Below are 21,309 nucleotides of genomic sequence, written 5' to 3' on the forward strand. Positions count from 1 at the left end.
GAGGTGCCGATGTGCCTGGGTGGGGTTGGGGCAGGCAGGGAGCCTGCCTTAGCCACGCTGCACCGCCAACCGGGAGCCACCCAAGGTAAGTGCTGCCTGGTGGGAGCCCGCGCCCCAACCCCCAGCCTTGAGCCCCCTCCCCGAGCCAGCACCTCATACCCCTTCCTGGACCCCGAACCTCCTCCTGCACCCCAAGCCCCTGCCCTAGCCCTGAGCCCCCTCCCAGAGCCAGCACCCCATAACCCCTCCTGCACCCCAACTCCCTGCCCCAGCCTGGAGCCCCCTCCTGCACCTAAAGTCCCTCCCAGAGCTTGCACTCCTCCTGAACCCCAAACCCCTGCCCCAGCCCAGTGAAAGTAAGTGAGGTTTGGGAGAGTGAGCAACAGAGAGAGGGAGGGATGGAGTGAGTGGGGTTTCAGGGAAGGGGCGGGGTAGATTCTGGGTTGCCCTTAAATTCAGAAAGTAATCTTTGGTGTAAAAAGGTTGGAGACGACTGATCTAGGCTGATATACCATGGATTGAACCCCTGGGCCTCCAGAATTAAAAGCATAAATTACTAAGGATTGAATTAAAGAGACTAGACTCCAGAGCTAAGGCTGTAACCGATTCCTATTCTCTGCAGACTGGCACAGAGGCAGACTTATAACACACACTTACTGGTGAGTTACTGTGAAGGGGTGGACTACGTCTGGAGGCCCCCTGCTGGAGACCGCGTAGCCCTGCCTCACCTAGCCCCAGAAAAGAGCAGAAGAGAAGTCCTCTAGACAGTGGCTGCAGGGGAAGCAGCCAATCAGAGGGGCTGCTGGTGTGGCCAGTCAGAGCCCTGGAGGGCCATATAAAAAGAAGCAGCAGAAACAGAGCAGTCAATTGCTGCCTGGAGTGGGAAGAGAGCTGACCATTTTCCTAGCTGGCTGAAAGAGCAGCAGGACCATGGACAGCTCAGTGTGGCAGGGAATGGGGGAGATAGAAAGAAGCTCCTGGTTGGCTGTGGGGACCAAGGCCTGGTCTACACTGGGGGTAGGGAGTAATCAATCTAAGTTACGCAACTTCAGCTATGTGAATAACATAGCTGAAGTTGACGTACTTAGATCTACTCATTGCGGTGTCTTCACTGCGGTGAGTTGACTGCTGCCGCTCTGCTGTCAACTCTGCCTGCGCCTCTCGCGGTACTGGAGTACAGGAGTCGACGGGAGAGTGCTCGGGGGTCAATTTATCGCATCTAAAAGTAGACACAATAAATCAACCCCACTGGATCGATTGCTGCCTGCCGATGCGGCGGGTAGTACAGACATACCCTAAGCAAGAACTGAGACCAGGGAGGGCTCCAGAAAGACAACGTCTCTGGGGAGGAAGCCCCAGGCATATGCCCTATACCAGGGCCGGGACAATTTAAAGACTGTATATCCTGAAAGGGGTTTGTTCTATTCCACCTACAGATAGCGTGTGTGACTCAGCCAGAGGGCTGAGTCACTGAAGATCTGTCGAAGATACTAGAGAGATGAGGTGGATGAAGTAATATTGTTTACTGGATAACTTCTCTTGGACAAAGAGACAAGCTTCCAAGCTTACATAGAGCTCTTCTTCAGATCAGAAGGGCAGTTCAGTGTAAGATCAAAAGCTTGTATCTTTCTCCAACAGAAGTTGGTCCAATTAAAGATATTGCCTCACCCAGCTTGTTATCACACAGCAAGCCTAGCCCAGAAGGTGGACATTCATCACTAATTAAATCACTGTGGAATTATAATATTCACATATATAAAGAAGATGAAAATTCAGCACCGGTGTAAATAGACCCAGTTTTGTTTAAACTAGTCTCTAATTTTCAGCCTGCTAATTCTAATTTTATATCCTTAAATTGAGAGCTATTGTTAGAAAATATACATTACTGGTAAAATATTTACAGTTATGGTATAATCTTGGCTGCCCTACACATAAGGAGGACTGGCTGGAGAGAAGGAAGGCAGGAAGCACTCTGCCTAGTCTGAAGGGCTGACAAACCTCAGAGTCATGGGAGCAGTGAGACTAGTCAAGGGGAGGATGCATCTCAGAACTTGCTATTTTGAAAAGATCTGTAACTCTCTTGTGCTTGTTAAGAGTAAAGTGACAGCTGTGCAGCAGAGATGTGTTCTCACCCTTGCAGCCTTCTTCTGAGCTATTGACTGAATACTAGGATTTCCCACTCCAAACATCAGAATCAAGGTTGGTCAAGCCACATTCATTGACCAAGAGTATACCTATGATGCTGCCCTATTTGTGGGGAAGCCAGAGAATTTCCACCCTGCTCTTCAAAGTTTCTGAGATGCTTCCCACACCATGGAGTTGAATGTCTCATGGCAGAAGACCAATGTCCAGAACCTTGGAGCTGGACCACCAGAATCCTCAATAAAGGTGGGGTCAAGCACCATGGACAGCGCCTATAAGTTCATCTACCTAGGCCACGGCAGAGTTCAAACCATCAGAGCAAACCAGATGTCCTCTGACAAATAGGACTCATCATCTCCTACATGAAGTCCGTGCCTTGCCTATAGATGCAAAAACATCTCTGTGCTGAGACAAAGTTCAGGATCTATCAAACTTGTGTACTGCCATACTGCTATATTGATCAGAAACTTGGACTCTCTTACAGACAGAGTTGGAGCAGCTTGAGGCATTCCATATGCACTGTCATCACCAAATCCTGAGCATAAAGTGATTTGACTTGTGCAAAATGCCATAATCTTGCAGAGATCTGCCCTTCCACCAGTCACTCACTGCATTCAAAATCACCATTGCATGCTCCTCTGCCATCTCGCCGGGATGGACAAAAATATCCCAGCACACCGTGCTCTCAAACTCTCCATCGACACGCAAAGGGGTGTATGCCTGGACCCCACCTGATGTTGCCTGAGGGGCCACCCCAGAGATTCATGGATTCACAGGACTGAGTCAGATCTGGGAACTTCTCGCTACAATATCTGGTATGATACCATCAGCCATGGTCACTCTGGCTGGCACAGTGGTCCTCAGTAGACCAGGCACATTTGATGATGATATATCTGGCCTTTAATGACATTCTAATTAACTATTTTCTGGAAGTTTTATCTTTGACTTCAGTGGGAGTAGGATAAGATCTAGAGTAGGGATTTCAGAGACAACATACACAAATGTAAATATCTAAAATCTCAGAGGATATTCCCACCCAGTTACAACTTTTTAAGGAGGATCTAGTATTGATGGATAATTCTGCTTTGTTTCCACAAAGCTCTTTTTTATGACAGCAACTGCAAATTCTTTGCCATGAATCCGAATCTCTTTCTTTTAAAGGAAAGAAAGAAATATATGAAAGCACTTGGTAATTTATCTGAAGAATACATTTATTTTCAATCCTGCGACTATATTCTTTTTCCCCCTCCCATCCGTCTTCTCTTTTTTTGCTATGTTTTTTTCACTGAAGCATAAAAGCCTCTAAAATCATGAAGACTTATTTTAAATTCAAACTTATTTCAAGACTTTTCTGACCAGTTCTGTCACTCTCTTATTTGTTTATTGCATTTTGCCTATCCAGTGTGTGGTGCTAGAAACAAGTCACATAGAGCCTTAACTCCTATTGTTATCAGTGAGTCTACTCATTGATAACAATAGAGTAAGGCACTAGGCAACATGAGTAAGGGTGGTAGAACCTGTCCCAAAGAGAGTACTGTACTCTATTAGGTTTGCTTAAGACTCTTAACAGCACAAGGCTCTTTCAGAACTATGTTACTTAAATCAGTTTTGAAACTTTATTAAACAGGTAAGATCTTAGTTCTGTGAGGGGAAAAACTCCCTCAGACAAAAGATGCAATCTATCAGCTTGTCATATTTACCTGTTGTACCGTTGGCCCCGGTAGCTTGGCTATCAGTGGTCGAATGAATACCAGGAGGAGACAGGACAGTAGGTTCAGTGGAAGGAGTAGGAGCCACATTTATAGGTTTGGTTGAAGAAATGGCAGAAGGAACTACAGTAGCAGGTTTGGTTGGAGACGTAGGAAGAGAAATTGTGGTAGATTTGGTGAGAGATGTGGTGAAATGCATAGTAGGGGGAATTGTAATGGTACTTGTAGGAGAAGATGTAGCAGGAGGAATTGTAGTGGTGTGTGCAGGAGAAGGAGTAGCAGGGGGAATTGCGGTAGGTGTGGTGGAATGCGTAGCAATAAGTTTGGTCAAAAGGTGATTTGTAGTACTAGGTTTGGTTGAAAGATGAGGAGAAAAAACAGTGGTATGTTTGGGGGGATGAATATTATGACGATGAATGTCAATAGAAATTTTACTGGAAGCAGCAGCAGGAGAACCTGGAGGGCCAAGTTTGCTAGGGGCAGCACATACAACTCTGTCTTGTCCATCACTATAGAAAAATAAAAGAATGGTATGAAAGTTGTGGCAATCTTAGCATTGTTTATATATTAAAGAACACAATTTAATAAGGCTTCAGTAAAGGAAACTTTTAAATGACATCATTACAATAGTGCATCAGATCAGATGTGTGTGGTACTCTGGCAACAAATATTGTTAATTTGTCACACTTTGAGGATACAAATTCTGAATTCTATTTTGTTAAATGCTCACCAGTAATGTAGGTATTGTAATAGCAATACTACACCGGGTGCCTACTTTGTGGATGATATCTGGACTTTGGACCTTATAGCATGTGGGAAAACCCACATGAGAGAGCTAAAAGGAGAGGAAAATTTCAATGGGTTTTACTTATGGAGATTCCCTTCCCAATTGTTATGTTGTGGCTGGGATATTTGCTAATGCATCCCAGACTAAAAATCAGAATATTCCTTAAATAGGAAAACAAGCCTTTGCTATTTATACTTACCATTGCAATATTTGTAACTCTTCAGCAGCTGATGGCCAAGATTGCAGAGCTGAACAGAAGCACTGTTCTATGGTGACAAAGACACAAAAAAGCATTATCCTGATTTGTCCAGTAGCACTCATAACCATTATATACAATAGGTGAAAATCATAATTTTGACCGTTTAAATTCCATAAAACATTTTGAGATAGTCTGTGTCAAGCTTTTTTTCACATTCATAATCATGTAATAAATCAATATAAATATTAGTACACCATCATAGAATCATAGAATATCAGGGTTGGAAGGGACCTCAGGAGGTCATCTAGTCCAAACCCCTGCTCAAAGCAGGACCAATCCCCAACTAAATCATCCCAGCCAGGGCTTTGTCAAGCCTGACCTTAAAACTTCTAAGGAAGGAGATTCCACCACCTCCCTAGGTAACGCATTCTAGTGTTTCACCACCCTCCTAGTGAAAAAGTTTTTCCTAATATCCAACCTAAACCTCCCCCACTGCAACTTGACACATCTTTGCGGAGTGGCACAAGCTGTTACAGACAGTGGAGATGGCTCTTTTGGCATGTGCAAACAAATGGAGTGTAGAATGAACAACTTCATGACTTGTGATTTTAAAAAAAGATAGAATGACCCACTACCATAAAAATACCTGTACCTTATCAAGTAGTGTGGCAACCTGTCGCTCATTAATTTGTTGTATAAACTTAATCAGCAGTTTTTCTAACAGAAAATCTCCCCAATAAATACAAACACTAAATACATTTCCATATCTAAATATCCAAAATATGAAACATGGCAGAGAGATACTTCACATATACTGTACCTGCAACTAACTGTAATAAACTCTTATTTTATTTTTAAAATATATTTTCTGTTAAAACATTTACATGGCCATCTTTAAAATTATTATCCTTACACTGTAATAAAAATAAATTAAATATTAAATACAACTTACCAATTTGGTGTATTTCTGCTCTGTCTTTTAAATGTGCTATTAAACTACTTATATTAACAGTCTTGGCCAGCTTTATTATAAACTTGCAGACTGATACACTGCAATGAGAAGAAAATGAATTGTAAACAAGAAACAGATTTAACTTTGGATGCTGTATACAAAAATACTGCCAATATCTGAATTCAAGTACCATTTTCCCAACCTATTTTCAAATCTGAGGAATATTATTATGCTAACAACCTACCCTTTTCAATTTAAAAATAGAGAGACAGAAAGTATCACTTTGTACTGGTTTACTCTCTCCTTGTTCCACAGATGCCAACTAAGTCTTAAGGCCAGATTCTCCATGGCACTCAGTTAAGACAGACAAGTAGATGAATGAAGACACAACATAGTGACTGAGTTTAAGTGACAAGATGAAACTTCTGTTTAGCGAAAGGAATACTGATCAGATCAGTACCCCCAAATCTTACCACTCAAAATGAGGGGCCAGTGTAAGAGGTTGTGGCTTTACATCATAACCCCAAACAAGAAATCAGTCAGCCTCTGCCTGACCTCTATGTCATTTGTGGGACCCAACCAGTTGCCCCCCTCATACAATTGAAGGTAGAGACTAGAAATTCTTTGGTCTGCACTAGATTTAAGAGACTTCCCTTCCAAAATCAGATATCCCCCAGGAGCATGCCAGTCAGCAACTACCCTACCTCACACTGAGCAACATTGGAAACAATTCAAATGTCCTTCCTACCAATCCACGCCTCCCAGGAGATATGAAAAAGTCAAAATATTCTTAGGACATCAACCCGTTCTGCCTGGAGGGAAAACTCCTTCCAGATCCCACAGAGAAGCATTCTGGCTAGGCCCACAGTACAGTGTTTCCCAAACTTGGAACACCGCTTGTTTAGGGAAAGCCCCTGGCGGGCCGGGCTGGTTTGTTTACCTGCCGCATCCGCAGGTTCAGCTGATCACGGCTCCCACTGGCTGCAGTTCACCGTGGCAGGCCAATGGGGGCTGCTCGAAACGGTGGCCAGTACGTCCCTCAGCCCGCACCGTTTCCTGCAGCCCCCATTAGCCTGCAGTGGCGAACTGCAGCCAGTGGGAGCCGCGATCAGCCGAACCTGCGGACGCGGCAGGTAAACAAACCACCTGACCCACCAGGGGCTTTCCCTGAACAAGCGGCATCCCAAGTTTGGGAAATACTGCCACAGTACATAAGACAAAATTATGCCACCTTCAAGATATGGTTGCCAACCCTCCAGGATTGTTCTGGAGTCTCCAGAAATTAAAGATTAATCTTTAATTAAAGATTGTCATCTGATGAAACCTCCAGGTATACATCCAACCAAAGTTGGCAACCCTACTTCAAAACCAATAACTCACAGAGAGGGAGATTGGAAAGTCATTAATTGCCAGCAAATATGGTGCCCATGCCCTGGGAAAAAGGATTATAACCCAGGGCTGGGGATATGTGTGGGTGACCAAAAACGATCAGCTATCCCCCTACAAACTGGCAAATTGGGCATCAGGGGGGTGGGACAAATGTCCTGTTCTATCCTGAGTGCCACCCCTTTGGTCTTCCTCCCTGCTAGTCTGGGCATTTTATGTTGCATGAGCAAAGCTGCGGCAGGAGTGGGGCGGGAGTGGGGGAGGAAGCTGTCAAGGAGCTAGTTACAGTTCCTTGATCCTCTGCCCTGTTACACACCATGTTGAAAATTAGCCTATCCTGGCAGCTATCCTAACTTGCACTAACTGGTAATGGTCCCTAAAGATGTACTCTGGCCAATCTTCCTCCCTTCTCTGACACTTTGGGACAAATCCACGGTGAGTTCAATGGGACTAGGATTTGATCCAGGGTCTCTCTGTCTGTCCCCGAGTCTGTATACGTGGGGCCTCAATCCTGTTTCCATTTACTTCAATTGAGGCAGGATCAGCCCCACACCTGAGCCAAACTAACTAGGAAGTCAGTTCTACTACATATCCATTTTTTGTACACAATACAGTGCAGGATCTTAGGGGGTAAAATTATTATTATTTAAAATTTTAACATGGCAGACCTTTGGTTTTCTGCAGCACACTCCATAACAGAAGACTGGAAGGAAAAATAAAATAAAACTTAATTATTCTTTCAGTAGAAAACATGTTTGATCATCAGATACTGAGAATATCAGAAATAAATAGGAAGTTCACTTTTCCAAATGGCTATAATAACAAATAGGCACACAAATAAAAGTGCTTACCTCACTTTGTTCTTGCAATGTTTTGTTGAATTCTGAAATTCTTTAAAAGCAAAGGTTAACTATAAATGGTGGATTCTACTTATGTTTATAAAGAAGATATTAACAGAAGTTAAAATGGTAGGAACTAAAAGAATTTTAGTTCTTGAAATGTTCTTTGAAATTTACTTGGCAATGATTTCCTAACATGCTAACTCAAAATCATATTTTAAAATTGTATAATTACTTTAATGGTGCAAATTTCTAATATTGTAGTAAACAGTATTTGTAAACAAAAGAATTGATTGGCATTTTGGATGAAGCCCTATAATTCCTGTTTGCTACTTGACAATGTCAGAGGAATTTAAGTTTAATCCTCTGTCATCACACCCACATAAACTTATTTTATTATCGTCAATTCACTTATTTTAAAGTAATTTAATATTGAGCAATAGACAATTTCTGACTCATGTTCCGCTAATGAGCAAGTATGTGGAACACAGTCAGAACTTGTAATTGAAGCAGGGCATGGGAACAGAAGAGTCCTGTAGGCTCCTTCTGTAAACAAGATCTGTCCTTCAACTATAGAATAAGCACCAACTTGCAAGGGAATTTTTCTGAATTCCAATCTCTAGCTTACCACTTCAACCTTGCTCAAACCCATGCTATTCCAACTTTGAATTTGATGCAGTGAAACAGGAAGAGCCAGCAGAGAGAGTCAAAGAGGGGGGAATTTGAGTAGAGTAATGGCCAGGAAAATGATCTTATCAGCTTTGTTTTGCCCAACCAAGGTTTTGGATGTTTGCAAAGAAAGCAAAGTACATATCTTCGGAATATTATGAAAGAAGAAGTGGCACCAGAGTCCAAAACAGAACAAGGTGAATGTGACAAATTCATGTAGGCAATCATAAGCACAATAATATTTCATTTTCTAGGCAGAATGAGACCAAAACTGGGTTTTCCTGATGAACACCCACATTTGAATTCACAGCTGATAACATACAAGTGATCAGATTTTTTCCCTTTAATCAGCCTGTCAGTACACATGGTGAATTTTATACAGCTTCAACACACTTTGTTATTTTCTTACTAAGGCCCTGATCCTGCAAAGGACTCCATGAAGATAGACCCCTGCATTTGCAGGACAAGAGTCTAAATAAGGAGCACCACTGAAGTTGCAGGATAAGAGTCTAAATAAGGATAGCAAATAATACTATTTGTAAAATATCAAAACACCAATACATAAAACTAAAACTAAGAATAGTCTAAGCAATGTAAATTTTACTCATGCTGTGAGAAAATACTGAAATTCCGTATACATTCCTTAAACTATTATTCATTCTAGAATAAATACAGGAATAATGAGAAGTGAAAAACCTACTGATGACACAAACAGTTCTCGCTTAATCTTAAATACAACCACTATTCAGCAGAATTTGAAGAATCAACTTATGATGATAATTATAAGTCACTTACTTTGATTCTTGTAGATTAGGTGTGGTAAATGGAATTAATTTTGTAACTTTATGGCTGCTGGTTACATCATCAATCTGTTAGAAACACAGATTCAAATAATAATTAAAAATACAATTCTTATAGAATTTTTTTAAAATGTACATCTTACTCAACCCAACAGTCTGAAATTGCAAAGGTTAAAAGCACTCATCATGAGCATACTGTAAAACATGATTTAACAGACATCTTAAGAGCTGTGACCCAGGAACCACTGGATGCCAGTTGGCAGAGAGCACAGGGGGTATATAGGGTTTTTGAGGGATCCCCTGGGCCAGATATATGCAGGATAGTTCACCGAAGGGTGGCAGGTGAGGTGTCTACCGAAAACCAGTAACCCACGGGTATTCATAATCATTGTATCACAAGGGTAGCCATGTTAGTCTGTATCCACAAAAAACAACAAGGAGTCTGGTGGCACCTTAAAGACTAACAGATTTATTTGGGCATAAGCTTTTGTGGGTAAAAAACCCACTTCTTCAGATGCATGGAGTGAAAATATTTAAGGAATATTTAAGAATATTTAAGGAATTATATAACTATATGGAAAACAATGTTCTTAAGGTCTTGGAGTTAAGAGAGGTCACCAGGTATGAGCAGCGGGTGAACCCGCCCTTTGGGGAGGCTAGCCCGCTGGCCCCATCCCTTCCACCCGAGGCCCCCTTTCCCCCCACCGAGTCCCTACTCTCCCCACAGCTGGAGTCCCAAGCATCCCACAGCCCAATCTGTGCTAACTGGCACACTCCAGCTGCTCCGGCCTCCCAGCTGGCCCAACCCCTGCCAGCAGGCCCGAGACCTGAGCTACCCCAGGCCACCCTGGCTGGCCCAACCCCCATTGGCCGTCCCAGGCCACACTGGCGGGCCTGACTCCTGGACTGCCCAAGCCACCCCGGGCAGCCTGACCCTGGCCAGCCTGATCCAACCCCTGGGCCAGCCCAAGCCATGCCAGCTATGCCAGCCCGAGCTGCCCCAGCTGGCCCGACCCCCACCTGTGGGTCTGACCCCTGAGCTGCCTCAGACCAAGGCGGTTGGCGTAACCACCACCGGCGTCTCTGATACCTGAGCTGCCCAGGGCCAACTTGGCTGGTCCAACCCCTGCTGGCTGCCCTGGGCCACAATAGTGGGCCCAACACCCGCCAACTGGCCTGAGCTGCCCCTGGCTGCCCTAGCCACTGGCTGAGCCTGAGCTCCAGGCCACGGCTGGAGCTGAGCCTCCACTGGCTTCACGGGGGAGCATGGGCAGGGCCACAGCCTGGACCCACTGTGGATACCCACTGCCCCTCTCACCAGGAGGTGATATATCCCAGAAACTCTCTTTTCAGGCGGGAGGTAACAGACACCTATCGCTCTGTCTGGCCATTTTTCTGTTGCACACCTCCCAGTGTAGGTCTGTTTGCATACTGAGCCACAGGCAAAAGACAAGATTGTGAAATCTACAAGAGAGGAAATCTACAGGAATAAATAAACAACAGGGGGTCCTATTTATGAATAAAGATGAATGACAGCACTGGTATATCTCAAAAAAACACACTGAGTCCTTCACTGAGAAGGAAAGCTGACAGCATGCTTGTTTCGTGTAAGGAGGGTCATCCAAGCCTGGCTCTAAACCACTGAAGGACTTTGGGTGATCAATACATGGTTAGTCTAGAATGTGGGTTACTTTATTTTATATGTAAATATTTGTTTCCAACACTTCTACTTGCTATTACTTGAATCACTATGCTTTGTTAAATAAACTTATACTTGATTTCACTACAAACTTATCTTAATGCTCTGTACTAAGTTTAGTGGTGATCTGAGGTGGAACTGGTAAGCTGGGGTGTACTGTTTCTTTGAAAGCAGTGGACTGAGGCTGGATACTTCAGGGAGACACTCAGGGCTGAGGTGTAACATTTGCTAACCTGTAAATTAACAGCTGGGTCTGTGAAGCCTCATGGGGAGCACTTGTGCTGCCCATGGTCAGTGGAGAAAGGGAGCTGATACACAACAGGCACAGACAAGACTTCCTTATGCTAAAGGCAGGTCATAGCAAGGTGCACCACAGCCCTGGGTACCTCTGGGAAGCATCACATCAACAACTAATATTTCTAGGTTTACTGCACATAGCGGACATTTTTCTGAAAGGGACATCGGGCATCTATTACATAGATATGGTACCAAACGAACCATTAGAGATTGTGAAGCAAATTGTGATACAAGAGTTAACAATTTACAAAACATTTTAAAAATCATATTAGGATAAGATTAATTTAAATGGATAGACTGGAGAATGGATAAAAAAATTCTTAGGACTTACTATTTCAACACTTACAGAAGTGTTATTGCTTTTTTCACTGTACTGAAATTTTACAGAGCCCATGTAGAAAACTAAATACAAAAAGACAAACAAAGTTAATAATAATGTTCATGGTTAACTGCTTGATTTAGAACCATTTTGAGAACTATACATTTCACTTGTTTTGTATTATGTGAGAAGATAAATAAGAGGATTGAATCTACCTTCTCTGTACCATTCATTATTCTGTATTCTTTTGCCATGCTTATTCATTTCCTACCTAAACTAAATATTCCCAATATCTTTAGTTTCTCTTGGTCTCTAATATTTTTTGCTGCCCATCTCTGAACTCCATTTCTCCTGTATCATTTTCAAGATAGAAAAACTAGACTGCACACACAGTGACCCAGACCTTGAGCTGCATAAGGACAGCTTTATACTGCTTCCCCAATTTTAATCTGCTCTATATGTTTCAGGCTAGTTTAGGGGGAATCTTCTAGTGGCATACTGATGATGTAGTGACTCCTGTATGAGTCCCCCCTTGTGACCAGTCGGGGTGTTGCTGAAGGGAATAGGGAAGTCTAGGCACTGGTCCAGTGTCAGTGTAAATTAGAGTAGCCTTTAGGCTACTCTAATTTAAAACCATCAGCCAATGGCTCCAAAGGCTCTTAGACCAGCCATGATTACTGGGACTGGGAGTGTCATATATGAGTCGCTACGTCAGCTGTGCGCCACTCAAGGCTCACCATATACAGCTTGCTATGTCATCTTTAGGCAGCTCTGTACCAGGGGAACATGATGGTACTTTCCCTCTCAATGCATGACTAGATAATTTCCTTAACAAAACTTTTTGATTTTTGAAAATCCAAATATGTGCCAACAAATACTCCTTTATCCATTCTTTTGTTGACACGCTCAAAGTAGCTTAGAGAAGTACACTTTTCCTTTCCAGAAGCCATGCTTGTTTGTCCATATCATATCACTTTCATCTAAGTGTTCTATAAGTATTTTTCTAATCCATCTTTCAACCTCTGTTCCTGGTACTGAAGTAAGGCCTATTGGTCTGCAATTCCAAGTTGACCTTTAGATCCTTTTTTAAAAATGAGTACATTTGTTAACTTCACTTGGAGTAGCTAATTTTAATGAGAGATTTTATACTTCTAATAGATGCTCAGATATTTCATTCAGAGCTCTTGGATGTACACCAACTGATTCTTGTTCTTTAATTTATCAGTTTTTCATAGCACCTTCCTTTTTTACTTCACAATCTTTGAAAAAACGTCACTAAAGGGAAAAAGATATCTTCCCAGCGGACTGTGTGGTCTTTGCAGAGAAGCTAAATTATTTCTTTGAATCAGTAATGATACAAAGACATCATTTAGTTTCTCTGAAAAGTCCTCACGCTCTTTAATTTCTATCTTTACTTCCCAATAGTCCAGTGGACCCATCAAGAGGTTTTCTGCTGCCAATATACCTAACAAATCTCTTATTTGTTTTTATGTCTTGGCTCTTCAAAATCCCTCTTAATTATGAGTCTGTCAATTTTAGTTTCCTTAGTTTTAATTTTCATATTGTATTGTATTGTGTAATACATCTAACTTTGAACATATTACAGTGCTCCCTCAATACTTACATATGCTTTCTATTGTTTCCTTTTTATCCTTATTTTTAAATATAACACTATTTTACTGTCTGTTTAAAACAGAGGTGGGCAAACTTTTTGGCCTGATGGCCACATCTGGGTGGGGAAATTGCATGCAGGGCCATGAATGTAAGGCAGGGGCAGGGGGTAGGGGTGCAGGAGGGAGTGTGGGGTGTGGGAGGAGGTGCAGTGTGCAGGAAGGGGCTCAGGGCAAGGGGTTGGGGCAGAGAAGGGGTGCGGGGTATACGAGGGGGCTCAGGGCAGGGGGTTGGGGTGCAAGAGGGGGTGCACAATGCGGGAGGGGGCTCAGGGCAGGGGGTTGGGGTGCAGGGGTGCAGGAGGAGTTCGGGGTGCGGGCTCCGGCCTGGTGCCGCTTCCCTGGAGCGGCTCCAGGGTGGCAGTGGCACGCACCAGGGCCAGGGCAGGCTCCCTGCCTGCCTTCCCTGGTCTCTGCCCCGGCCCCGTGCCACTCCAGGAAGCGGCTGGCACCACATCACTGTGGCCCCTGGGGGCGGGGGGGCAGAGGGCGCTGTGCACTGCTCTTGCCTGTGGGTACCTCCCTCGAAGCTCCCATTGGCCGTGGTTCCCTGTTCCCGGCCCATGGGAGCTTCGGGGGAGGTATCCACTGGCAAGAGCAGCGTGCGGAGCCCTCTACCCTGCCCTCCCCGGCCCCCAACAGGGGCCGCAGGGATGTGGTGCCAGCCGCTTCCCGGAGTGGCATGGGGCCCGTAGCACCATGGGGGTGGTAATCCCATCCGCTGGATCCAAAGCTCTGAGGGGCCGGATCCAGTCCATGGGCCATGGTTTGCCCACCCCTGGTTTAAAATAACATTAATGATATTATTATTATAATACAATTTTAAATGCATTCTTTGCATTTCCTAAGCTTGATAATGATAGGTACTAGTAGTATGTAAACTTTACATTTACATGTGGATGAGAGAAATTATAAATTTAATAATTTTCCTTCAGTATTAAACTTGTGAAATACAAACTCAGAAAATATTTTCTTGAATATTATTTTTAATATTGCACATGATTTTGTAAGAGAAAGTTACATACTTGTTTTTTCTAGGTTGGCAACCAGGATATAAGAATTTCAAACCTAGGATATTTTAGAGATTTTATAAATATATTGCATGTATGCCTCACTGCTCAGAAGAGATAAATATTTGGATATGATACACTTAAGGAAAAAACCCACTAACCTGAATCATTACAGATGGCTGATAAATTATGTAAGTTGTTATCAGATAGTTTTGTTTCTGCAAAAAAAATTAATACAGTTGAATTCAAATGTAATCTTGTTCAACATATGTATTTATATATTATGTTTTTAAATGATGAATGTCTGTATAAACTTAAATGTCTTGAGGTTTACAAAATATTTTACATTTTATCTATGCTTTATTGGTGTTTGTAAGGCACCTATCAAAGGGTATCTAAGTCCCAGTATTCAGATGTAATGTATATCTACCTAAATTGTTCTGTAACTCTTCCCCCAGCATAACTACATAATATATCTACACACATACACATAAACATACTCTCGCTATATATAATAAAAACATATTTTAGTGATCACCATTTAATAGAAGAAAACAAAGCAGCAATTATATTTTCCACAAACTAGTATCTGAGACAATGTGCCACTGATTCCCTATACTTAGAATGGGAAGTTAATTTAGTATCATATTAGATACACAGACAGACAGACATCATCCAAAGTCGGGTAAAGCAGCTACTTCTCTAAACAATGAAATAAGACATTCATTTCTGTAATCCATATTACAACTTTCCAGGTGCAAAGAGTGAAGAAAAGGCCCATTTATCTGGACAGTTTTGTTGTTGAATATTAAATTAAACAAACATGTGTAGTTAAGCTAATAAGGTTAATATACTATGCACCACAATGTAATATAAATCAGCATATCTTGAACAGACTCTTAACATACTACTATGCTCAACCACTTTAAAAACTATCATGTGTTTTTGATGGTCTTACTCTGGCTATTTATTTCATGAACACATGAGATTCAAAAACTATTCTTTTTGGTCCATCCCATTATTTTATCCTATGGTGATATGAATTTTTTTTTCTTTCACATGGTACAATATGTTTGCATATACAGTAAGTCACATACTTACCATTTTTACAACTACTTATACCTACAAAGAAACCAAACAATAATCAGCTCAGCCAATGACACTGCAAGCTTCCACACCCTACTTAACCAACCCTCCTCAATCCTTTTGTGTAGGCACCACTTCTTGGGGTGAGGCAGTAGTTCAGTCTTCATTCCCAATCAATTCCTGATTTCTCTGCTGAAGTTATCATCACATGCCAAATGGGAATCCTGGTTTATGTTTTTTGTGCTACATAATAAACAGGGCTAATCTATGTAATGCACTTTTTTTTTTTTTTACTTTAGTAGATGGACAGCCATCTGAAGGTCGTGACTTTAGATTGTTGCATGATACAGTTTTAAACCTATTTTACAAAAGTAAAAGGTTCTACGCCTGGCCTGTGGGGCACTTTTTAAACATTGTGTGAAGCTTTAATTATTTTATAAACTCACTTCATTATACAGTATTACAAAAATACTAACACACTCAGCTCACTTTTTAAATTAAAATAAGTTTGCCACTTACCATTCGTATTGGCAGTAGTTGGTAGAGTAACACTGTCAGTTACATTGAAGGTTATATTTGCAGATAATTTCCCTAAAAGAAATAAAGGTAACTGAATTTATTAAAATAGTTAACACTGTATTAAAAGCAATACATTAGAAAGACTCAGTTTAGATAATTTAGATAGTAGCACAAAGCTGACAAGAATGGATTTGTCTCTTTCTCTGTGTTGATACAGTGCCTTAGTGTTCTCAACCAGGGGTACGCATACCCCTGGGGGTACATCAGCTTATCTAGATATTTGCCTAGTTTTACAACAGGCTACGTAAAAAGCACTAGTGAAGTCAGTACAAACTTAATTTCATATAGACAAAATGAGAAAGTAAGCAGTTTTTCAGTAATAGTGTGCTTGTGACACTATTGTATTTTTATGTGTCTGTGTACGCAATTAGTTTTTAAGTGAGGTGAAACTTGGGGATACACAAGACACATCAGACTCCTGCAGGGATACAGTACTCTGAAAAGGTTGTGCCTTAGCACAATGAGGCCCTCATCTTGTTTAGAGTCTGCCTGTGCTACCATAATGAAAATAATAAATCGTAAGGATGCAATAAATGCCATAGAGCAAGTTTGGGGGCTATCTACATGCTTTTATGCCTCAACCCTGCAAAACCTGCTGGCCATCATCATTGTGATTTTCTTTTATTCTATGTTCACACTGTGATTCAAATTGTGTCTGCTGAATAGTTTAAAGCCAGTGCCTAATCCACTCAGGATAACCCAATCTGTTAGATTCATACATAGGTTAGAAGATACTAATTTCCAAACTTGTTTTGAACTCAGTTTTGATATCCTCAACCAATTTAAAAACAATTTGGTTTTTTTTCCAAGAAACATGGTTCCTGGCCCAGCATATCGTAAACCCTTGCCCCTCCACACACTGATGCCCCAACCACCAGAAATACTGTTTGCGTGCTGCCACTGCAGGTCTGAGCTGCACTCCATACTAGAGATGCATAACTCATCATAGGGACACTACCCCTTTCACACGCAGGTACAGCAGAACAACACGGGTTCTACGACCACACAGCCCTCTCTTGTTCTGAAAGATTGTTCCATACTTCCTGTTCTACTCTGTGAGATAAATGGATTTGTGCTTTACTGAATCATGGCCTCAATTCATGCTCCCATTACCTTATCCTAAAGGCTTCACTGGATAACAGCAACCAATCAAAACAAACTGTGTGATCTTGACAGATATAATAAACTGAGTCAAGCTGGGCCTTGTCAATAGCTGAATTGGAGGCTTTCAGGTATTTTGGAGCCTGTGGATTATCTGTGCAGCAGATAGTAGCTGCTAAAACTACAGTACATTAATGGGAACATTTTAATCAGACAGAAGTTACGAAATTCAAAGATAGGGGTTCAATAGCAATGTTAAATTTATCCCTTTCAGTTACTGCATGTTTTATGATAGGGCCTGTAGGGTTAAAATCTCAACTTTCACGTATATGCAATGAAATCATATGAACACGATATAAAACAAGACTGATTGCTCATATGAAATACCATAATAAAAAAAGTCATATTCAGAATACTTGATCATAGACTCCCAAAGCTCAGAAATCATCCTTTTCTGCCACTCAAAATAGAGTTTAACAAGGATATAACAGCCTTACCTGCTGTTGTGGAGAAGTTAAATTCAGGGATATTAGTAGTTTCTGCAGAAAAAAAAATAAATACAAGAATTTCTAATAAAAAGCCTGTGAAATACTGGTCATATAAATGAGCTGCAAGTCACTTTCCGATTTCTAGTTCAGACTCTCCTCTTGTTTGCACTTGCATGAATCAGTAATAATTTCTTTTAAAAGATGAGTGAGTTACTTCAGAATAAAACTTTTGCAAGTGAAAGAAGAATTAGGCCTCTGTCTCTAAATTCAGAGATCAGGAAAGTGAGTTAATTATGTCCTCCTTGTTTAGAATAAGATTGACCCAGTTTAAACCATGAAACATATTCCCATATTCCACCATGGTGGACACCTTATAAATGTGTGTAATGAAGGAGGTGGATATTTAAAATTGTTTCAAAAATATTTTGAGTAGTTTTAGCAATTATGACACAGAGCCAGAAAGGATTAAGTAACTTGCTAGCTAAATGACCCAAATTCAGCATTTAAAGACATATTAGAGAAGTAGATAAATGGTAATTAGGGCTATTCCTTATAAATAACTAACATAGCCATGTTAAATAGACTAGAGCTTTGAAATGCAAACCTGTATTGTTAGAGAATTAGAGGTAGTACTAATTGTATGTGTTTACTTATATCTTGTTAGATTTTAGCCATGTAAATAGATGGTTCCTGTCTGTTTCTATATCTATTGATGCACAGATAAATGGGAATATTAACATTTAGATGGAACTTGGGTGTGTAATTTCATTGTCTATACTTCTCTTTGAAGCTTGTAGCAAACTGTCTATGAACCTCTTTATGCATAATTACCTTATGCTGATGAATGCGACTAGTTACCTGTGTATACATAGGAAATAGGTAATTCTTCTTCAAAGCAACTATTCTTTACCCAAGGACTGCATGCTGTCTGGAAAATGTGTAAAGGGCTTTTGGGAGCTGATCCTTTCATCTCAGATTTGCTTAAACTTTCTCAGGGGACGTTTAAGTCGCAAGACTGTGGTCTCCAGTGCATTCTGAATCACCCTGATATTCAAAGTGGATATTGGACTATAACCTGATAAACTGATTCTGGAAAGGATTCTTTGCAACTCTGAAGCTCACCATCTCTACTATGAAACTGACCTAAGGACTCTATGCATTTCTGTATGTATAATGATCTTTTAACCAATACTCTCTCTCTTTTCTTTTAATAAATCTTAGTTTAGTTAATAAGAATTGGCTGTAAGTATGTATTTGGGTACGATCCGAGATATTCTTTAACTTGATGGGTAATGTGTCTGATCCTTTGGAATTGGTAGAACTTTTTCATATGATGAACAAGATTTTCAGTAATCCTCATCATATGTGACTTGGCAGTCTGGGTGGAAGCCCAAGGCTGGGTTACTTTAAGGGAACTGTGTTTTTGGCTTCTGGGTAACAAGTAAGATATTGTAGTAAGATATTGTTGCTGGCTTGGTAAATCTAAAGTATCAGAATAACCACCAGTTTTGGGGATTATCTGCCCCATTCTTTGCAGTTTGCCCTAATTGAGTAATCTCAGCGTGGCTCCACTGGGACCTTGGTCACAGCAATCTTACTGAATTCACTGTTCAACACAGAACCAGCATTCCTCCATAATTTCTAAAATACAAAAAAAAGGAGAAAAATACTATGTAAAGATAAGCATTACCTGTCTGGTTTGGCTCCGGCCATACACTTATAGTTCTATCTAAAAAGGAAAGGAGTTTCTTTTGATTAACAGTATCATATGTATTTTATATTTTAAAAACTCTAATAATGCAAACTTAATGAAGGGGGGTGGCTAACCAGCCAATATGATAAACATTTTTAAGATTGTGAAAATAATGATCATGGGCCAAATTTAACACTAGTTTAAACAAGTACAACCTTACTGAATATAAGAGAGTTTTGTCTCTTACACCAGATCTGAATTTGGCTCTCATTCTAAACTTTGTATTTGTGTAAAATAATTCTCACCTTCATCACTTGATCTTTCTAGTGAAGTTGTATCTGAGTAATAGAACAAAAATAGAAAAAAGTTAAAATGTTCACAATAAAAAGGTAAGACATAAGCTAAATACATCAAAATATGAGAAATGTTAAGAAAATCTTGCCTGAAGCATTAATGGGGTAGGTGATAAAAGTAACAATTGAGGATTCTGCAGCAAAATAAATAAAAATAGAGAAGCATAACATTAGTGCTTAAATTTTTGTTTGTAAGAAAATGTGGGCAGATTTTTAAGCTTACTATGCCCACAACTGGGGACAGAATTTCAAAAAGTTAAGACTCCAGTTTAGGCACCTGAAGGAAGTGGCCAGATTTTCAAAAATACCTAGAACCCACTGAGAACAAGAGGTGCTGAATACTTTTGAACATCTGAATGAGTGCTTGAATGGGGACTGCTGGTAACTGAGCTTTTTTTGAAAATTTTGCCCTTGGATATTTGCCCCATGTATAGCAGATTAGTCCGGTACAGCCTGCCCAGTAGCTATGAACTTCCCCACCATTCTTCTACTGAAGCTGTGACAGCCCTACCAGTCTAGTCCTGTGACTCTCTTGCAAAGATTACCAATTGTTCTGAATTGTGGTAAATTATGTGTAACATGGTCATATAATTGTCCATTGTTCCTAGCCATTTTTGCTAAAAATTGAAAAAGGATGCATATAATTGCTTCAGCTATATACATAAAATAGAAGAAAATGTATCCATAGAAGCAGGAACAGAGAAAGCCAATGTTGAGGTGAAAATTTTTATCAAACACAAGTTGGGAAATTCAGATAAAACTGTAACATTAAATCCATTTATTTCAGTTACTGAATGTTTTATGAAAGGATCCTGTAGGTTTACAATCTCAGTTCTCATGTATATACACACAATGAAATCATATGAACTTGGCCCACAGTAAGACTGATTGCTAATGTGAAATACAATATTAAAAAATAATATTCAAAATATTAGAACATAGACTCCCACAGCTCATAAACCACGCTTTTATGCCACTCAAAATACAATTTAACAGCAATATACAGCCTTACCTACTGTTGTGGAGAAGTTAAATTCAGGGATATTAGTAGTTTCTGTAGAAAAAATAAATAAATTAAATATAAGAATTTCTGATAACAAGCCAATATAATACTGATCATTTAAATGAGCTGCCAGGTCTCGTTCCCATGTTTATTTCAGACTCTCCTCCTGTTTGCCCTAGCATTAATACATAATAACTTCTTATAAAAGATGATTGAGTTACTTCAGAATAAAACTTTTGCATGTGAAAAGAGAATTAGCTCATTTGTCTCTAAGCCCTGGTCTACACTAGGACTTTAGGTCGAATTTAGCAGCGTTAAATTGATGTAAACCTGCACCCGTCCACACGATGAAGCCCTTTATTTCGACTTAAAGGGCTCTTAAAATCGATTTCCTTACTCCACCCCGGATTAGTGCTTAAATCGGCCTTGCCAGGTCAAATTTGGGGTACTGTGGACACAATTCGACTGTATTGGCCTCCGGGAGCTATCACAGAGTGCTCCATTGTGACCGCTCTGGACAACGCTCTC

The 21,309-nt window shown here is 40.8% G+C and overlaps 1 protein-coding gene across 4 annotated transcripts in view; it reads right to left on the reverse strand.

The window, feature by feature from the left end:
* The window catches only part of ADGRG2 (adhesion G protein-coupled receptor G2), a 107,945-nt gene that overhangs the window by 31,912 nt on the left and 54,724 nt on the right, over positions 1-21,309 (reverse strand). For 2 of the 4 annotated variants that reach the window (XM_073356682.1, XM_073356690.1), the window contains exons 8-22: positions 20,791-20,832; positions 19,868-19,912; positions 19,731-19,763; positions 19,423-19,461; positions 17,742-17,783; positions 16,084-16,155; positions 15,580-15,600; positions 14,640-14,696; positions 11,811-11,881; positions 9,479-9,552; positions 8,027-8,066; positions 7,844-7,878; positions 5,790-5,887; positions 4,838-4,904; positions 3,843-4,360 (exon numbers count right to left, since the gene is read on the reverse strand). In XM_073356682.1, coding sequence (XP_073212783.1) covers positions 3,843-4,360; positions 4,838-4,904; positions 5,790-5,887; positions 7,844-7,878; positions 8,027-8,066; positions 9,479-9,552; positions 11,811-11,881; positions 14,640-14,696; positions 15,580-15,600; positions 16,084-16,155; positions 17,742-17,783; positions 19,423-19,461; positions 19,731-19,763; positions 19,868-19,912; positions 20,791-20,832 — 1,254 coding nt within the window. The remainder of the gene's footprint in view (positions 1-3,842; positions 4,361-4,837; positions 4,905-5,789; positions 5,888-7,843; positions 7,879-8,026; positions 8,067-9,478; positions 9,553-11,810; positions 11,882-14,639; positions 14,697-15,579; positions 15,601-16,083; positions 16,156-17,741; positions 17,784-19,422; positions 19,462-19,730; positions 19,764-19,867; positions 19,913-20,790; positions 20,833-21,309) is intronic. The other 2 variants (XM_073356708.1, XM_073356699.1) reach the window with 2 other exon arrangements.

This window comes from Lepidochelys kempii, chromosome 1, assembly GCF_965140265.1.
Source record: "Lepidochelys kempii isolate rLepKem1 chromosome 1, rLepKem1.hap2, whole genome shotgun sequence".
NCBI lineage: Eukaryota > Metazoa > Chordata > Testudines > Cheloniidae > Lepidochelys > Lepidochelys kempii.